The sequence below is a fragment of the Pleurodeles waltl genome, chromosome 4_2 (assembly GCF_031143425.1).
Source record: "Pleurodeles waltl isolate 20211129_DDA chromosome 4_2, aPleWal1.hap1.20221129, whole genome shotgun sequence".
Taxonomy (NCBI): Eukaryota; Metazoa; Chordata; class Amphibia; order Caudata; family Salamandridae; genus Pleurodeles; species Pleurodeles waltl.
Genome location: NC_090443.1, coordinates 80,955,530 through 80,974,897, shown reverse-complemented (window position 1 = coordinate 80,974,897; position 19,368 = coordinate 80,955,530). Strand labels below are relative to the sequence as shown.

The 19,368-nt window shown below is 48.4% G+C and overlaps 1 protein-coding gene across 2 annotated transcripts in view; it reads right to left on the bottom strand.

Moving 5' to 3' along the window:
• LRP1 (LDL receptor related protein 1) overlaps nucleotides 1-19,368 on the bottom strand; it is a 1,410,884-nt gene that overhangs the window by 923,648 nt on the left and 467,868 nt on the right. For both annotated transcript variants that reach the window (XM_069230782.1, XM_069230783.1), the window contains exons 27-29: nucleotides 19,077-19,321; nucleotides 18,278-18,409; nucleotides 16,111-16,338 (exon numbers count right to left, since the gene is read on the bottom strand). In XM_069230782.1, the coding sequence (XP_069086883.1) occupies nucleotides 16,111-16,338; nucleotides 18,278-18,409; nucleotides 19,077-19,321 (605 nt within the window). The remainder of the gene's footprint in view (nucleotides 1-16,110; nucleotides 16,339-18,277; nucleotides 18,410-19,076; nucleotides 19,322-19,368) is intronic.

Here is a 19,368-nt window from a genome sequence, read left to right as displayed (position 1 = left end):
GATGAAATTGGAATAGATCGTGGAGGTGGCAACTTCACTGATGTTGGCTGCACTGGATTTGACTAAGGCACATGAGATAGGGTCAGGAATGGAACTACAGGGAGCTGACTGATATGTTGTCAGGAAGCCACCCATGGAGTAGGTCATCAGCCCAATCAGACTAGCCTGCAACACCAGGTGTAAGCATTGTTTTATGGAATATTTTGAACATTGTTTTAAAACCATTAAAACGTTTCTGGATTCAGTCAGATGCCTACAATGCTAAATAGGTGAGTGATCAGCATCTTAATTGCTATTTTCCCTGCCAGACATTGGAGCAGTCTGGATTTAAGAAGATGTTTGCTGAAGGAATTGCAAGCAGAAAGAAATCTGCCAGTCTAGTGGAAGGAGATGGTCTTCAGATCACCAGACAAAACACTTAACACAGCATCCTAACAGAGAACCAAGAGAAATATCAGTATCCTGACAGATAAGCAACAGAAACAGCAGCATTCTGACAGAGAGCAAGCAGAAATATTGTTATTGGGGATAACTCTTTTTTTTCTGATGGTTGCTTCTAGCTTCTGATTCAGCACACCTTTTGAATCGACTGTTAAGCAGTGCCTTACCTGGATGAATGGCACGACATGGAAAGGAATCTGCCAGTCTGGTGGTGAGACAGAGTGGCCATCCATTCACACTTTCAAATCTAAGCAGTAACTCTTAGCAAAAGTATGGCTAGGCATCTATGTTGCCGCTTGGCAGATTTCAGCCACAAGCACTTCCATGGTTAATGCGGAGGTAGAAAATGTCGGTCCTGGTAGAAAGGCCCCATATACAATGAGGTAGCTTCTTATGTGCTAGTGCTTAACTCATCTTAACACACAGGAAGATCCACCTTGATCAGGTCCTTTTTTTTAACAACACTCCTTTCATTATGCAGCGTACCCTACAAAGAGGGGGTCATCAATTGCAAAAACTTTAGTATGGTCAATGTGGAAATATTTGTATATAACACCCCAGACATTAGTTGATGCAAAACTCAACCCTAAACCCTAAGAACAGCCTTAACACCCTATACCCTTATTATACGCCTCTTTAAGCAGAGGATTGGCACCGCACTGTAAAATGAAAAAAGCCTTTCACCACTCAAGGCACAGTATTACAGCTTTGGATTGGTAGAATACCATCCAAGCCAACCTGGAATGAGCAAAAGCAAATGCTGACATGTTTCACTTTCATTATAGCTCATCAGAGAGGTTTAGCTTTGTCCAGACAGAAAGGGGCACCCAGTATAAGTCAAAACAAATCCCTTTCAGGGTAAGAGTTAAGCAAAAATTATGCAAAAAACAAAAAAGAGAACTCTGGACATAGATATATATATATATATATATATATGGACAGATATTCACAAAAAAACAAAGGTTACAGGGACATTATAGTTAGCTTCAAAGTTTACACACACAAAACAAATAAATTTAGCAATTATAGTTATACTTACTGCAAGAAACTATAACTTGTGCCCTAAGGTGACTATAATTTGCGCCCCTGCCATGAACAGATGTCTCATCAATAATTTTATTGGATATGTTACAGCAATATTATCAATGATGTCATAGAAGATGTCATGACTGAGTGGGACAATTAGCAGTGCATGGCGAGGGCGCAAGTTATAGTTACATTAGGGCATGAGTTACAGTTACGTCCGATAACTCCAACTATGACTGCTGAACTTCTATGGTTTTGCGTGTGTAAAATCTGACCCCAACTATAACATCCCTGTAACCTTTGGTGTTTTTAGTGAATTTCTAAAGTTTTTTTTCTTAAGAGAAGTAATATTTAATAAACATATGTTAATCCAACTGCTGCCACTTACGGCCTTCTGCCGTGTGTAGTTGGCTGCAGGGCCTGGCTTGTGTCAAGGCCCTGAGATCAACCTCCCACATGCAACAAATCCCATGTCTAGTACGGCATTTGGCTGTGCACAGCAGGGAATTGCCCACAAGTCCTGACCTGTGGCTGACCCATCACAGGCAGCAAACCGAGGTGGTGGAGGGGTACACACAACCCCTCTTCACAAGCCAATTTTGGCCCCAAGCCTGGCACATTTTGTGGGGCAGAGGGGCACGTGACCCCATCCCCCGGGGCCTACCACTGTATTTAGGTGGGAGTGGGGCACACAGCTCCCCTTCCTTGGAAGATTTCAGCCTCAGAGACCCCTCCTCCCAGGGCCCGGCCATATTGTGAATGGGGGGCACCCCCCTCCGGCTCCCCCAACCTCCCAATTTTGGTCCTGGGGACCCGATCTCCTGGGGCCTGGCCATATTGTAAAGGGGGACACGGGCACACAACCCACCTCCCTGAGCCAATTTGGCCCTTGAAACCCTATCCACCCTGGGGCCCCCCACCTATTTAAATGGACAGAGGGGCACACAAAGCCTCTCCCCCCTGGCCAATATCGTCCCCAGGGACACCATGCCCCTGAGCCTGCCAAATTACTAATGTTCCACGGCTGGACTCTGGGAGATGGGCTCATCAGGATTTAAGGCAGTCCGAGGAGGGGAGACTGAGGGCCCCCCTTCCCCTTTTTTGATAAGGCTGGTCCCTGAGGAATGAGGTCCCCAGGACTGAAATCACCCTCCCTGTTTTCCAAATAGGCTGGGCTCAGGGGATGACCTGGGGAGGGTGGCCACGTGCAGTCCCCTCCCCTATTATAGAAGAAAATTAATTTCCCCAGGGCGCTGGCCCACCCAGAGGTCCCAAAAACAACAAGTGCAGGTAACTACGCTTGATTTTAGATTTGTTTTTTTTTTACTGACTATCAATAGATCTTCGGTGGATCCGCAGTAAAGTGTTTAAAAAAAAAAAGGGTTTTGGTCTCAGCAGGCTCTCTGTGAGACCCCATCCCTAGGCCTACAGTCAGTTCAGAGTATTTCTACCCTGCCCCCTTGTGGGGTTTCTTTCCATTTAATTTAAAAAAAAAAAATTGGGGGGGGGGGGGGGGAGATGGGGAGGGAGTCTCGGCAGAGTCAGAGTCCAAAGATAGCTGCCACCACTAGCTGGATGAAGTGGTGGCAGCAAATCAGATCTCATTTTACTATCTCTCAGAGCCGCAGACCCTCTGCCTCTCTAGAAATACATAAATCTTTATTCTTTAATAAGTCTAAAACTACTGAACTGATTTACACCAAATCACAAAAAGTCACCTTTCCGTACTAAAATTTAGCTTTCTGCCTAATTTGGTGTAATTTCATTCACCGCTTCAGACTGAAGTCATGTCTAAAATTCCTATGCAAAACTGCGAGGAAAACACGTTTTGGGTCCCCCCTCCCCATTTTGTTCTCATTACCCACTTGATTAATAACCCCAAAACTTTCCAGACAGCAGCTGAAATGAGGGACAATTTAGTTTTGAAAATTTAGTGAATATTTGTCAAACGCCACCAAAGTTACTAGCAAAACAAAAAACACTTTTCCTATGGAAACCCACTGTATGCATTTTTCAGTTCGAACCAGGGACTGCATGAGAAACACTTCTGCAGCATGTAAACGACCACATGACTTCTTGGCACTCATGCACTTACGAGTCTATACTGAAGTCGGCATATGTGGTACCCAGTAGGGCATTTGTTTGGTCTAACTTGGAATACAGCAATTTGCTCTCAGAATTTTTGAGCCTCAGTACTGAACATTTACAGATGTGCTTATGTATTGCAATATCTGCACCATACACAACCTTCACTGCTTTACACAATCCGGTTTATGTCATTGCAGGAAAGTGCTTCTTTAGACATTGGTCACCCACACTTTTTTGCCACTGGCACAGTTTTTTCGACTGAAGGTGCACTGAGTTCCTGCTTACTAGGCCCCCAGTGATCTTTCCCTAAAACAAGGTGAAAGGTCTAATTGTGTGAAATTGGCACACACTTTAGTTAATCTGTAAGCTCCTAGTAAATGGTAGCCTAGTACCTCTGGCCTGGATACTAGAAACAGTACCTAAGGGCTGCAGCATGTATCAAGCCACCCTAAAAGCTCCCCCCCACCCTTTTACAAATTACACACAGCCTGCCATTGCACACTGCCTGTCATGGTGCAAGCCATGAGTGAAAACATGTAATTGTGTGTCATGTCCCAAAAATCACTGCATTTAACATATGTAAACCATCCCTACATCAGGCCTCAAAGCCCTATGGCATGGTGCACGAGCAGATATGCCCCTGTGATGTCTAGTTCGATTACTAGATGTAACAGGTGAACAGGGAAACCATCTTAAGGTATGTACTGGACACTTGTCATTACAAGCTCGCCAGCTACATAATGGCTTCACTGAAACTGGGTCCTCAGATTCGGTTTGCAAGATTCCAGCAGGACTCCTCTGCAACCGTACTTCAACTTCTAGCCACTGGAACCACACCTGGACCCTCCAGGAACCTACAATCTGCATCCACAAATAAGACTCTTCTTGCAACATTGCTTGCACGGCTCCTTCCAGCTTCTGCAACATTACCCTGGCTGTGCATCCCCTGAGGGTGGCAAGTCTTCAGCCTGCACGAGAAAGAAGAAGGAATCCCCTTGGAGTGAAGGAGTCACTCCCCTGCATCAGAAGGCACCTACTGCAACTATGACCGGCTGCGTTGATCTCCTCTTACTCTGAGCTGTGTGGATCCTGTATCACCGGTAGTCGTCCGAAGTAGTCCTCTTGATCATCTCTGCCAGCTATCCAACTTTGGCGGAGGTAAGCCCTTGCCTTCCAATGCAGGACAGTACCCCTGTGCACCGCCGCGATGCCGAGGCTTGTTTGCATCTCCTCCAAAGGATCTTCAGGCTACATGTAGCTCCAGCCCCCAGCACGCCTTCCTGCAACGCACAGCACTCTGTGTGGTTCTTCTGCGGCTTGGGACCCTTCTCCAGTTGTGCTGTGTGGGCTCTTCTGCGACTCCTGTGTCTCCGTCCTGTGGGACTCCTGTGTGTGCTGCTTTTGCAGGTTTTCTGTGTCACTGAGAGTTCCCTCTGGCTCCCCCTCCCGGGTTGAGTACTCCTCAGCCTTGCTGGCCCCCAGCAGCGTCACTTTTCACCAACTGTGACATTTGCCTTTGCCAAAGCTTGTTAGTGGAATTCTTGCACCAACACCCGACTGCAATTCTTCCGTCAAGGGATATCGTCTGCATCCCTCAGGAGCTCTTCACCGACTCCAGGGCTGCAGTGCTGACCTTCACACCACCATCGACCAACTCCTGCATCCACAGCTGGGTGGGTAGTAGCTCCTACTCCTCCTGTACCTCTCTCTGGCTTCTGGACTTGGTCCCCTTCTTCCACAGGTCTCCCTCTTCAGGAATCCACCGCTGGTCTCTTGTAGTCTTGTCTGGGAGTCACATTTTCTTCATTTTCTTCCTTTTGGGTGGTTTGTGGAAAAGCCACTAACTTACTCCTTTTTCTCCTGGTCGCAATGTGGCACTGTGGTACTTACCTGTGGGGTTTCCTAGTACCCCAGCTCCCCCTCTACACATTCCACTTACCTAGGTGGGGGTCCTGTGTTCGCATTCCATTTTTTTAAGTATGTAGTTTGGGCTCCCCCTAGAGTCAATATTGTCTAACAGCATTTACAGTGTTTTCTATCACTTTCTATGCCTATTTCTCGTAACTAGTGTATATATTTGGTCAGTTACTTACCTACTATTGAAGGGTTGCCTCTTTACTACTTTTTGGTATTGTGTCACTAGTGTTTTCTTTCATGTGTGTAAGTGCTGTGTGACTACAGTGGTATTGCATGAGCTTTGCATGTCTCCTAGATAAGCCTTGACTGCTCAACCACAGCTACCTCTAGAGAGCCTGGCTTCTAGACACTGCCTACACTTCACTGAGAGGGGATACCTGAACCTGGTATAAGGTTTAAGTACCTTGGGTACCCACCACACACCCAGCCAGCTCCCTACACTGAGTGTTGCTGGTTCCGGGTGGAACACTCACCCATTTTGCATTGTGAGTAGGTCCCGTTCTACTTTGAACTTCATCATCTGTCCCTTGGACAGTTCAAGTAGGTTTGAATAACACGCTTGTCTGGTACACGGAGGGGCTACTAGTATGAGGCTCGTCCCTGGTTCCCTGGCCTTTTCCAGTACCTTCAGCGCAGTAATGTCACTCTTTTTTAAATGATTACCCCCACTTTTTGCCTTTCAGTGTCTTTAGACTGTTTTCACAGGGATCCTGCAAACCAGGTCGCGTTGGTACCCTTTACACCCCACAATTAGCATACAGGTGTACCCCCTGAAAGTCCCTTGTATATGGTACTTAGGCATTGGTACACCAGGGGGCCACCCATGGGAGCCCATGCAAACTGTGTCTGCAGGCCTGCAATTGCAGCTTGCGTGAAAAGGTGCATGTACCCTTACACTGCACTAGGTCAGTGTAGGTAATCCCTATGTTATGCCCTTCAACCCCAGAGGGTAGGTTCCTCTGTAATGGCACCCCTGCATGAGCAGAGGTGCCCCTATGAACTCCAGTCCCAATGCACTGGACTTCGTAAGTGCAGGGAAGCTATTTTACCCATGTAATGGCCATAGGTCACTACCTGTTGCCTAAATTCGGGGTTGCCATTATGTAGCTGGGCATGTTTGGTATCAAACATGTTGGAATCATACCCCAATACTGTTGCCAATATTAGTGGCATGATTCCATGCACTCTGGGAGCTCCTTAGAGGACCTCCCAGTATTGCTCTTACCAGTCTTCCAGGGTTTGCGGGCAGCCCACGCTGCTGCAGCCCCTCAGACAGGCTTCTGCCCTCCTGCTGCTTGACCAGCTCAAGTAGGGGAAGGCAGAACAAAGAATTTTCAGTGGGCGAGGGAGGAAACACCCTCTCCCTTGAAAATAGGTGTTACAATGCTGGGGAGGGGTAACCTCCCCATATTTGGTGCCCTCCTTGCATATTCTGGTTTGCATCAGTCCAGGGAGCCCCGGTCCCTGCTCTGGCGTGAAACCGCACAAAGGAAAGGGAAGTGACCAGTCCCCTGCCCATCACCACCCCAGGGGTGGCACCCCCAGAGCTCCTCCAGATGGCCACTTGATTCTGCCATTTTGGAAAAAAGATGTGCAGAGGCCCCTGGGATCATCTGGTTGGTCAGGACAGGGGTCGGATGTCAATGGCCCCTCTCATAAGTGTCACCCTGCAGAATGACCAAGCCCCCTGTTAGGGCTATTCAGGGACTCCCTTGTGGGTAGTTCCCCAGATTCGGTGTGCAAGACTCCACCAGGACTCCTCTGCATCGCCCTCTTCTTCTCCTGGGCACCGGAAACGCTGATGGACTTTACAGGAACCAAACAAGCTTGCAACTCCTGAGATGACCTCACCTTGCAACATTGTTTCTTCTGCTCCTTCCAGTAATTGCAACATTTCCACGGCTGGGCATCCTCTGGGGTCGGCAAGACTTCAACTGCATCAAACAAGCAAGAAGGAATCTCCCTTGGAGTGAAGGAGTCACTCCCCTTTATCCGCAGGGACCTAAGGCAATGACTCCCTGCTGCTGGGATCTTCCCTCCACAGGAACTGCGTGCATCCTCCAACACAGGTGGTGGTCCTGAATGGTACTCTCTCCCCTCTGTCCATCTTGGGAAATTGTGAGCCTTTGCCTCTCCTTGCAGGACAGCACACCTTGTGCACTGTGACTCTTGCAGCAACCAAGGCTTGTTAACACCTGCTAGAAAGGAATATTCAAGGCTCCAAGTAGCCCCGGCCTCCAGCTCTTCATCCTTGTAAGGACAGACTCTCCTCTGCTGCTCCAGTGACCTCTGAGTTCTCTCCAGGTATGCTGACTGGGCCTCACTGCAACTTACTGTGCCTGCTGCCAGTGGGTTGCATGTGGGGGCTAAGACTGCTTCTGCTGGCTCTCCCTACTGCTTCTGGTCAGCCCGGACTCCCCTTCACGGGCCGAGTCCCCCGGACCTTTCTGGTCCTCTTCTTCTCTGCAAATCCTCTTCTGCTTCGATTTGCAGTTGCCAATCCTTGTTGGTGGTCCTCCTGACCACTGACCATCTGTGACCCAGCGACCGATGTGGGACATCTGTGCAACTCCCATGACTTCTCTGCAGCTCCTGGGCTCCACAGCAGATCTTCAACTTCCCTTGTGGACCTGGATCTTCATCCACAGCAGGGTGGGTAGTGGCTCCTGCCCCACCCCGACACTTCTGTGTGGACTGGATTTCTCTTGCAGGTTCTCTCCTTCTGGAATCCACTGTTGGGTTCCACTGGACTGGTCCTGGTCTTGCACACGTCCTCTTCCAAGTCACCTTCTTTGTCCTTGGGACGACCAGGTAACTTGCCTGTGCTCTCCTGGTCGCTGGGGGACACCTAGGTATCACCTCTTGGGGTCCTGAGTTCCCCCAGCTCCCTTCCAACTATTCCACATCCTTGGGTGGGGGGACCTAACTTCACATTCCACTGAGTAAATAGATGCCCCCCCATACAGCCCTAGCTATTTTCTGCTATTTCTTGCCAATGCTTGCTGTTTTTCCATGCCAATTCCTAATACTTACCATGTATATATAGTGTGTACTTACCTTCGGCTGGGGGGATGCCGACAAGTAATTTATTCAGTGTTACTGTAATAAAGTACCTTATTTTTGCATTACTGTGGGATTCCTTCCATGTGTGTTAAGTTACTGTGTGACTGCTGTAATATTGCAAGTACTTTACACTCCCCCTAGATAAGTCTATGCTGCTCACCACAGCTACTACTTGAGAGCCCTGGCTTCCTAAACACTATTTCTCTAACTAATAGGGGTCGCATGGGCCTGGTAGAAGATGCAAACACCATAGTGTCCACCACAAACCAGGCCAGCTTCCGACATTCGGTATTAGGGGAATCAGAGGAAAGGCATAGGCAAATCTGTGCCAGTTTAGTGACAGGGCATTCCCCTTTGACTAGTGGTGTGGAAACCTGAAGGCAGAGAGTTGCCATCTTTTGCTTTCTGCTGATGCGAACAAGTCGATTGTTGGTGTGCCGTAAGTCCTGAAGATTTTTTCTAGGCTCCTCTGTTTTATCTCCAATTTGTGTGTGCTGCTTCCCTGTCTGCTTAGTCTCTCTGCCTCTATGTTGTACTTCCCTGGTAGGTGGCCTGTTTGTAAGTTGAGTCCTTGTGGTATCGCCCACTTCCATATTTCTTGGGCTAGTTTGCGTAGGGTAAAAGGTTTTGTGTCCCTCTTGTTTGTTCAGGTGGAACATTGTTGTTTTATTGTATGTTTGGATTAGTACTGTTTTCCCTGATATTTGTGTTTGAAAGGCTTTCAGGGCCAGTTACACTGTCTTCATCTCTAGGAAATTGATGTGCTTTTTTTTTTTTTGCATCCGTCTTGTTCTATTGGCCTAAAATTCTTAAGTTGCCGGTATGTGCTCCCCATCCCTTGAGAGACGCATCTGTTATGATGGTGACAGAGAACTGCTGTCTTGGAAGTTCTTCACCTGGTTATGTCTTTTAATGTCCACCACTAAGTCTCCTTCTGAATTCTCTCTGTTACAACCACTAAATCCTCACAACTCCTGGTGGTTTTTGACCAGCTGTTGCCTAGCCATTCCTGGAATGGTCGCATGTGGAGTCTTGCATGGATTATGAGGGGGATGCATGATGTCATCATGCCCATTAGCTTCATGGCCGCCCTCACTGTCAGAGGTCATCCCTTCTGGCAAAGGCAAGTTTGCTCTGCGACTGCCTGTACTCTCCTATGGGCAGGGAATGCATGTGTGTAAGGAAATGCCTCCTTGGCATGGTTGCCCCACTGACTTTTTGCCTTTGCTGATGCTATGTTTACAATTGAAAGTGTGCTGAGGCCTGCTAACCAGGCCCCAGCACCAGTGTTCTTTCCCTAACCTGTACTTTTGTATCCACAATTGGCAGACCCTGGCATCCAGATAAGTCCCTTGTAACTGGTACTTCTAGTACCAAGGGCCCTGATGCCAAGGAAGGTCTCTAAGGGCTGCAGCATGTCTTATGCCACCCTGGAGACCTCTCACTCAGCACAGACACACTGCTTACCAGCTTGTGTGTGCTAGTGAGGACAAAACGAGTAAGTCGACATGGCACTCCCCTCAGGGTACCATGCCAGCCTCTCACTGCCTCTGCAGTATAGGTAAGACACCCCTCTAGCAGGCCTTACAGCCCTAAGGCAGGGTGCACTATACCATAGGTGAGGGTACCAGTGCATGAGCATGGTACCCCTACAGTGTCTAAACAAAACCTTAGACATTGTAAGTGCAGGGTAGCCATAAGAGTATATGGTCTGGGAGTCTGTCAAACACGAACTCCACAGCACCATAATGGCTACACTGAAAACTGGGAAGTTTGGTATCAAACTTCTCAGCACAATAAATGCACACTGATGCCAGTGTACATTTTATTGTAAAATACACCACAGAGGGCACCTTAGAGGTGCCCCCTGAAACTTAACCGACTGTCTGTGTAGGCTGACTAGTTCCAGCAGCCTGCCACACCAGAGACATGTTGCTGGCCCCATGGGGAGAGTGCCTTTGTCACTCTGAGGCCAGTAACAAAGCCTGCACTGGGTGGAGATGCTAACACCTCCCCCAGGCAGGAGCTGTGACACCTGGCGGTGAGCCTCAAAGGCTCACCCCTTTGTCACAGCCCAGCAGGGCACTCCAGCTTAGTGGAGTTGCCCGCCCCCTCCGGCCACGGCCCCCACTTTTGGCGGCAAGGCTGGAGGGAACAAAGAAAGCAACAAGGAGGAGTCACTGGCCAGTCAGGACAGCCCCTAAGGTGTCCTGAGCTGAAGTGACTCTAACTTTTAGAAATCCTCCATCTTGCAGATGGAGGATTCCCCCAATAGGGTTAGGATTGTGACCCCCTCCCCTTGGGAGGAGGCACAAAGAGGGTGTACCCACCCTCAGGGCTAGTAGCCATTGGCTACTAACCCCCCAGACCTAAACACGCCCTTAAATTTAGTATTTAAGGGCTACCCTGAACCCTAGAAAATTAGATTCCTGCAACTACAAGAAGAAGGACTGCCTAGCTGAAAAACCCTGCAGAGGAAGACCAGAAGACGACAACTGCCTTGGCTCCAGAAACTCACCGGCCTGTCTCCTGCCTTCCAAAGATCCTGCTCCAGCGACGCCTTCCAAAGGGACCAGCGACCTCGACATCCTCTGAGGACTGCCCCTGCTTCGAAAAGACAAGAAACTCCCGAGGACAGCGGACCTGCTCCAAGAAAAGCTGCAACTTTGTTTCCAGCAGCTTTAAAGAACCCTGCAAGCTCCCCGCAAGAAGCGTGAGACTTGCAACACTGCACCCGGCGACCCCGACTCGGCTGGTGGCGATCCAATACCTCAGGAGGGACCCCAGGACTACTCTAAGACTGTGAGTACAAAAACCTGTCCCCCCTGAGCCCCCACAGCGCCGCCTGCAGAGGGAATCCCGAGGCTTCCCCTGACCGCGACTCTTTGAATCCTAAGTCCCGACACCTGGGAGAGACCCTGCACCCGCAGCCCCCAGGACCTGAAGGACCGGACTTTCACTGGAGGAGTGACCCCCAGGAGTCCCTCTCCCTTGACCAAGTGGAGGTTTCCCCGAGGAACCCCCCCCTTGCCTGCCTGCAGCGCTGAAGAGATCCCTAGATCTCCCATTGACTTCCATTACAAACCCGACGCTTGTTTCTACACTGCACCCGGCCGCCCCCGCGCTGCTGAGGGTGAAATTTCTGTGTGGGCTTGTGTCCCCCCCGGTGCCCTACAAAACCCCCCTGGTCTGCCCTCCGAAGACGCGGGTACTTACCTGCAAGCAGACCGGAACCGGGGCACCCCCTTCTCTCCATTCTAGCCTATGTGTTTTGGGCACCACTTTGAACTCTGCACCTGACCGGCCCTGAGCTAAAACTAACAAAAACTTACCTCCCCTAGGAACTGTGAAAATTGCACTGTGTCCACTTTTAAAACAGCTATTTGTCAATAACTTGAAAAGTATACATGCAATTTTTATGATTTAAAGTTCCTAAAGTACTTACCTGCAATACCTTTCGAATGAGATATTACATGTAGAATTTGAACCTGTGGTTCTTAAAATAAACTAAGAAAAGATATTTTTCTATATAAAAACCTATTGGCTGGATTTGTCTCTGAGTGTGTGTACCTCATTTATTGTCTATGTGTATATACAACAAATGCTTAACACTACTCCTTGGATAAGCCCACTGCTCGACCACACTACCACAAAATAGAGCATTAGTATTATCTATTTTTACCACTATTTTACCTCTAAGGGGAACCCTTGGACTCTGTGCATGCTATTCCTTACTTTGAAATAGCACATACAGAGCCAACTTCCTACAATGTGCTTTCCTTGCATCCAGTCTGGCTCCTAGGAACATCTTTTCCTGCTGTGATTTTGGGGGATGTGATGAGGTGGTAGTGTCTCTTGGATCCGCTCCCAGTCCAAGGAAGTCAGAGGCATCGGGTCTTCTTGGGGAAAAGTGTAGGTAGCTGGGTTCCGGTTGTAGTACTCTTCCCCCGCCACCCCACAACCACCACAAACCACTTTTTTTTCCTGTTTTTTTTTTAAGATAAAACTTTGACTCAAGTGCACTGGGTTTCTGCTAACCAGGTCCCCAGTGCTAGTGTCTTCTCTAAACAACACACCTGGTCACTTGATTTCCAAGTAACCAAGCCCTTCAGCCCCCTGTAAGTCCCTACTAAATAGTACCCTGGCAACAAGGGCATGGGTACTGAAGAGGGCCCCTCAGAGGTGCAGCACAAGTAGTGCCACACTGAGGGACCCAGCCCCAACCTTATGCAGACTGCCATTGCAGGCTGCGTGACAAGGTGCTCCCAAAATGGAAATATGACATGGCACACAGCCTGTGTGGCATGTCCCCTAAACCAGCGGTTTGCAACATGTGGTCCAGGGACCCCTGGGGTGTGTAAAGCCTCCTCAGGGAGTACATGACTGCTAAGAAAATGAAATAATATTAACAGATTAGATTCCCAGCTTTCAGTACCAACTCAGTGGGGGTCCCTGGATTCCAATAATGATTCATTGAGATCCAGTAATGATAAAGTAGGGGCCACAGAAGTGAAAAGGTTGGGAACCACCGGCCTAAACATTGCATGCAATATATTGAAGTCACCCCTCAAGCAGGCTTTACAATCCTAAGGCAGGATCCATTATATTACATGAGGGCATATCTTCACAGATATGCCCCTGCTATGTCTTTGTCGGTGACCAGGGAAGCCCTTTTCAATGCATGTGCTGGACAATGCTCACTATGACTTTCTCTGAGTATAGGGATGTTTGTATGGAACACCAGATTAATAAACCCTTACCAATGCCAGTGAGGGATTTATTAATAACTGCACCCAGAGGGCATCTTAGAGGTGTCAACTGAAGGGATACCAGCTACTAGTGTGTTGACTGACTGGTCCTGACCATTTCAACCCCCACTCCCCAGGCAGGGTGGACATTCCAGAAAGGGAGCTTCAAAGGCCTAGTCACCTTTGTAATGTGACCCAGGACTCACCACATGGCAGGGATGACCGACACCTGCCCCCCCAACCCTCCAGCCCCCGTCCTCACAACACTTTTGGTGGCAAAACAAGCAGGAAAAGGAGTCAGATTAGGAGTTGTGCCCACTTCATGCCAGTCCCGCCCTAAGGTGGACAGCTGAAGAGGACACAACTTTTTTAAATTCCTCCATATTTTTTTTGGAAGGAATTAGGCCACTGAGGTTAGGGTTATGCCCACTTCCCAATGAAAGTGGTCATAAGAAGGGTGTGGTCACCCTAAAGGTGGTCAGCCCCTTGGCTACCACTGGGCACTCCCTATAACGCCCCTAAATTGAGTATTTGGGTGGCATCCCTGAACCCTAGAACTCAGATCCTGACTGCCTACGAAGTAGGACACACAAGAGTCGCACCTGCAGAAGAGGAAAAGAAGCAGCAGCTGTCTTGGTACCGGCCCCACCACCTTGTCTGCTGACCCTGATGAACTCTGCCCAAAAAGACAAGTCCTGCAGCTGAGCCTCCAAGAAACCCGGGAGGACTGCCTGCCTTCCATAAAGACTCAAGACTCCTGTGAGCAGCAGATCTGCTCTGCAACAAAGTCTCAAGAAAGGAATCTGCAGCCTCTGGACCAGCAAAGACCCGAAAGCCAAAATTACCTCTGCACCAGACGTCCACGACCAGAGATGAAGTCAACCAATGGTGTCAGCAAGATTCCCCAGCTGTCCAGAGTCCGGGTCCGAGTCCACCCAGATTTCACCCCTCTTGGACTCTCCCAAGTTGCCTGCAGCCTCTGCACGCAGGGCCCATCTTCTGTTACCTTGTGGTGAGAGAAAACCTAACACCTCCAGCAACCACTACACCAGTCGCCTACAACCCATGCTAAGGTGAGTCACTGGTGTCAACAACGTCACCTGGCTCCCCCGAGCTTGAATACACCCTGGTTTCACACTTGCTGGACTCCCCAACGACGCCTGCAGCCTCAACACCCTGGACCCACTGACCCCGACTGCTACCGGACGGTGAAACCCTGAAGCTTAAGGACACCCCTGCATCCATCGCCCCTGGAGAAAAGGACCATAGGTGTACCTACGTCCCCAAGCACCCCAAGTTTACAACCTATTTATTGTCCCAAACTGGCTTCCTAGCCAAAGCCAAAGCCTGTCATCATGAGAACCAATTTCCCATAGAAAACCACTGGGCACCCGACACCTTGCTGAACCCCTGCACCAGGCCGCCCCGATGCTGCCCGGAGTGACCTGTTGTTGTGGTTCTGTTTAGTGCCCAGGTCTTACCTTACCTCTCTGAGATTGGCCTTGTAAGTTGTTGTTAAAAATGTGTTTGCTGAACACTGTTTTCCTCGAGAGGTTAACAATGAAGAACTCCGAAATTGCACTAAATGTCGATTTGTTAAATGATAAAGTATTTATGCTTGAAAACGTACTTACCTTGTAACAAAGTTCTTGGATTTAAGGAATATATAAACAAAAATATTTTCCTAAATTGGTCTCAGATTTATTCTTTGAGTGCGTGTCTCATTTATTGCGTCTGAGTACAACAAATGCTTAGCAGCACCCTCTGATAAGCCTACCTGCTCACCCACACCACCACAAAATAGAGCATTAGTCCTATCAACGTTTGTCTCTGTAAAACAAATTGGGGATCGACTACACTCTCTGCACAGTGTACTTCTTTTTAGTGCACCACATAGAAAGTCAGCTTCCTATAGAAGGTCCACAAGCTTCGCCTCCAACGAAGAGTCCTGAAGAGAGAGAGAAAGAGAGAGTGTCTTGGCAACTAAGAAGAGTGCTGCTGCTCAAAGTCATGGCGTTGCTAATTCTCGTTTCTCTCTGAGACGACGTAGGCAGTGGCTCCAGAGACCTCGTCCAAGGTCTTATCTTTCTCTTAGCTCGATGGCCATCACTGGCCCGGGCCAAGAACAGTTTGGATTCACGCTTCTTTGTTGCCTTGAAGTGCATGTTTCTGCGAGAGTCGCAAGACTTGTCGTTGTGATCCAACCCCAGGTGCCAGAAAGAGATGTGTGGATCTGCAACGGACATTTTTCCCCAAAGTGTTTGATGCCTGAATATTTGGGGAAGGGGCGGTGACATTCCCTGTGCTGCATTGTAATATTAACTTACGTTTTTTCAAGATGAAAATGTTTTGTAAAAAAATTCCCTTAGGAGAGCTTTAAGCTTTGGATTCACATCGATGGCACTGAAAAAAGTGAACTGATATAAAGGTGCTGGTGGGAGCCCTTTATGGCTCCAGTGACGTCACAGTGGCATTGTTTCAGGCACTGAAGTGGAAGTAGAGCTTCCTAATGGCTTGGAGAGCTATGGAAAACTGTCGGGGTACAGTTTGATGCCTTGAACATTCAAAAAGTATAGAATCTGCAGGTAGAAGTATTCATAAGAAAAATATTTAACAAAGAGTGATCACAATAAAAGAAGCAATGTCTGGGTGTACACACAGCTTACATAAAGAGGCAGGCTACAGTTGTCTTTCAGCCACAAGAAGCAAGGAAGCACATGGATCTATTAAAACGTACAGTGTTTATTAGAGCTACAATCAATAACACAAAAGAAAGCCGGTTACAGAGAGCAAGGAAAGTCTAATCGGAGAAAGGAGTGATCCATACCTGCTGACACCACACTTTCCACCATGGTGCCATTGATAAACGCTCTCTTAATGGCCTGTGTGCGGACATCCGACCAGTAGATGCGCTGCTCCTGCGCATCATAGTCCACCACTGTGACATTGTCAATGTCTGGGACGGTGAAGGAGATGATGTAGTTGTAATAGGGGTTATGGATGTCCACTCCACGTATCTCCATCTGCCTGGCATATAGCAGGAAGTTCTTAAAATCTAGATAACAATGTTAAAAGTGAATGCTAGTATGACACTAACATGATAGCTGTTCAGACTGTCTAATGTCTAAAACCTTAACTGATAATTACTGATAATACCAAGCTCCTCCTTGATGACAAGACGGTCAGCTTATGTTTAAGACTGGTTGATACAGAGTGGGTGAGGGAGAGAAAGGAAGATAAAGAGAGGAAAATAGTGACAGAGAGAGGGATAGAGGGAAAGACAGTGAGCACCAGAGAGACAGAGTGTGTTTGTATAAAGCCTGTGTGAAGTCCCTGTTTTACCTTAGCTTTTATTTAAAAAGATTTGAAAAACAGTGGTCAGTCAAATGTAATGCTTGACTAATTGTGCTGAATGAGTATATCTAATAAAACCAAATATAGATCAGGTAAAGTTACCTCTTCTAGATATACGTTTCTTCATGTAAATAAATTTTGTATATTAAAAGAAGTTTAGCGAATCCTGCACAAATTCTAAGGTATTCAATTGATTCTGGATATTTAAGAGACTCAGGCCCTCATTGTGAGTTTGGCGGTCATGAGACCGCCAAACTTGCAGTGGCGGTCTAACTGCGCAGACCCGGCAGTAAACACCAGCAAATTACGAGTTGTGGGGTTTGGCAGTCGGACCGCCGCGGCCAGCGGGGAGCTTCTCCAGACCGGCGGCAGGCCTAAGGCTGTCGGCCGTATTAGGAGGCAGAGAACTGTTAGGCTTTTCGCAGCGGTCACCCCGCCACGAAAACCCTGGCGGTAAAGCACCTGGCAACAGGAATCCCCATTCCTGTCGCCGGCATACACACCCCACAGGTCCACACACTTCCAAACACCCCCCCAACCGCATACTTCCATACTAACCCCCCACCCACCCTCACACTGACATACACCCCCCCCTCCGCATACATGCACCCCAGACTTCCTTCACGCACACATTCACACACACACACACACACACATATCCCCATCCACACACTTGCACACCCCCCTCATCTGCACACTTACATATGAACCTCACCTCATCCGCACACTTCCATATGAACACCCTCTCCCAACCGCACGCATCCATACTGACACCCTCACTCACTTGCAGACTTCCACACATGCACCTCCACTCGCATGCATCACAATACACAAACCTACTCACTTGCACCCCGACACAGCCCCCTCCCTCCGCATACAAGCAGACACACACACCTTCCAGGCACACATACATACACACACTCATGCACACCCATATCACTACACATACACGAACCACACATGCACACAACCCCCTTCCGTCAACATATGTGCATACACCCCCCACCCGACCACACACTTGCAGACACCCCCACCACAACCCTATTGCTCTCACACTGACATACGCACCCCCCTCCGCAATCATACGCACACTCCCCCTCCGTATTCATACACACCCCCACCCCCTCCATGCATCTCCCCACACACACACACAAACCCTCCCAATCCACCCCCCCTTTCAGTCGGTCCACCTACCTGTCTGGGTGAGGTGGTCGTCCGGGAGGGGATGGGTATCTGCTGTGCAGGGTACACTCTGCCGTATTATGTATCGTAATACAGCAGGCAGAGTTCTTGGGGCGTGGCGGTGCTGGAACAGCCTCTCGCCCGCCGGTCAGGCCGACTGTGTCGGATTTCCGTCTGTAAATGAGCGGAAATCCGTGGGTGACAATACTGCGGTCACTGTACCGCCAGCACTGGCGGTATAGTGGCAGCATTATGCATGGCGGTCTTGGCAAAAGACCGCTGCTGTCATTATGAGGGACCCAATGTTTACAAAGCTACCAATCTGAAATTTTCACTGGAGGTACTTAGCCCTTACAGGGAACCACTCACTGTGACTTTCCAAATTCCAAGTCACTATCTAACTGGGGTCTTATCAACATCAATGTAATGAAGAGGGGAGAAGATGGTGTGGCACGCACCCAGGCAAGTTTTCTTATCCGGTGCCAGCTTCATGAGGTGCGGACAGGCGCATGAGTACTTCTGGTTGTAGTTGATGAGGCAAAGGTGGCTGCAGGGCCCTCGACCTCCATTTCCTTCACATGGGTTCGGAGCTAATTATACCAAAACATAATGAAGATGGTTAATAAGGGGGGTGCAAAGGAGACAGAGACAAACAATACACAGAGGATTTCAGGAATAGTACAAGGTGACTCAAGTGTCTGTCTGCTGTACAAACGAGGTTTGTCTAACCTACTTAATGCTGAATTATGATGAAGCACTCCAACTGAGAAATATATTCAACTCAAACCACAGACTGATGAAACGCAAAGAAGATCTAAGAAAAGCAGAAAGAGAAAATACACACAGCCAAGACTGATTTGCTTAAAGTAGACAGACACCCGGCCTTGATACATACAAAGTGAAAAAAAACATGCGTGTCTAAAACACATAGTGCATGGACAGATGTAAGCCCCTAACCACACACAGTTAAAACACATTTCACCAAAGTGAGAACAAAAGAAGGGCATGAAGCACACAAAGAAGTCACACAAAAACAATAAGCCCGCAAAATAATCCAGTGAGCTGTTAATCTCACAGGTGACATACACGAGCATCACAAAGAGGACAACTGTGAGCCATGAAACACTGGGAACATTAACAACCGAAAATGCACAAACAATAAGAGAACAACTTCAAATTGCACACAGTGAACATGTGTAAGCACATATATGACCTTTGGATGAGTGAAAATGAATGAGCTTGGAACAAGCGCCTTACCCGACGGCTGCCTGGACGGATGGTACACTTGTAGGTCGAAGGGTTGAGTGTTGGTGCGCTGCACCACTGTCACTTTATTGCCTGTCCACTTATTGGCTTTGGCCAGAGTGTTCGTCCTCCAGTCAGTCCAATACACCTCACCGCCGTAAAGTGTGACAGCAAAAGGGTGGGACAGGTATTCATGCCCTCGGAGTACTTCAATGTGTCCTGTGCCGTCATACAATGCCGAATAGATGGCATCTGACCTACAATTAGAAAAGTATGTGGGAAGGGGAACAAAAGGGATTATAGC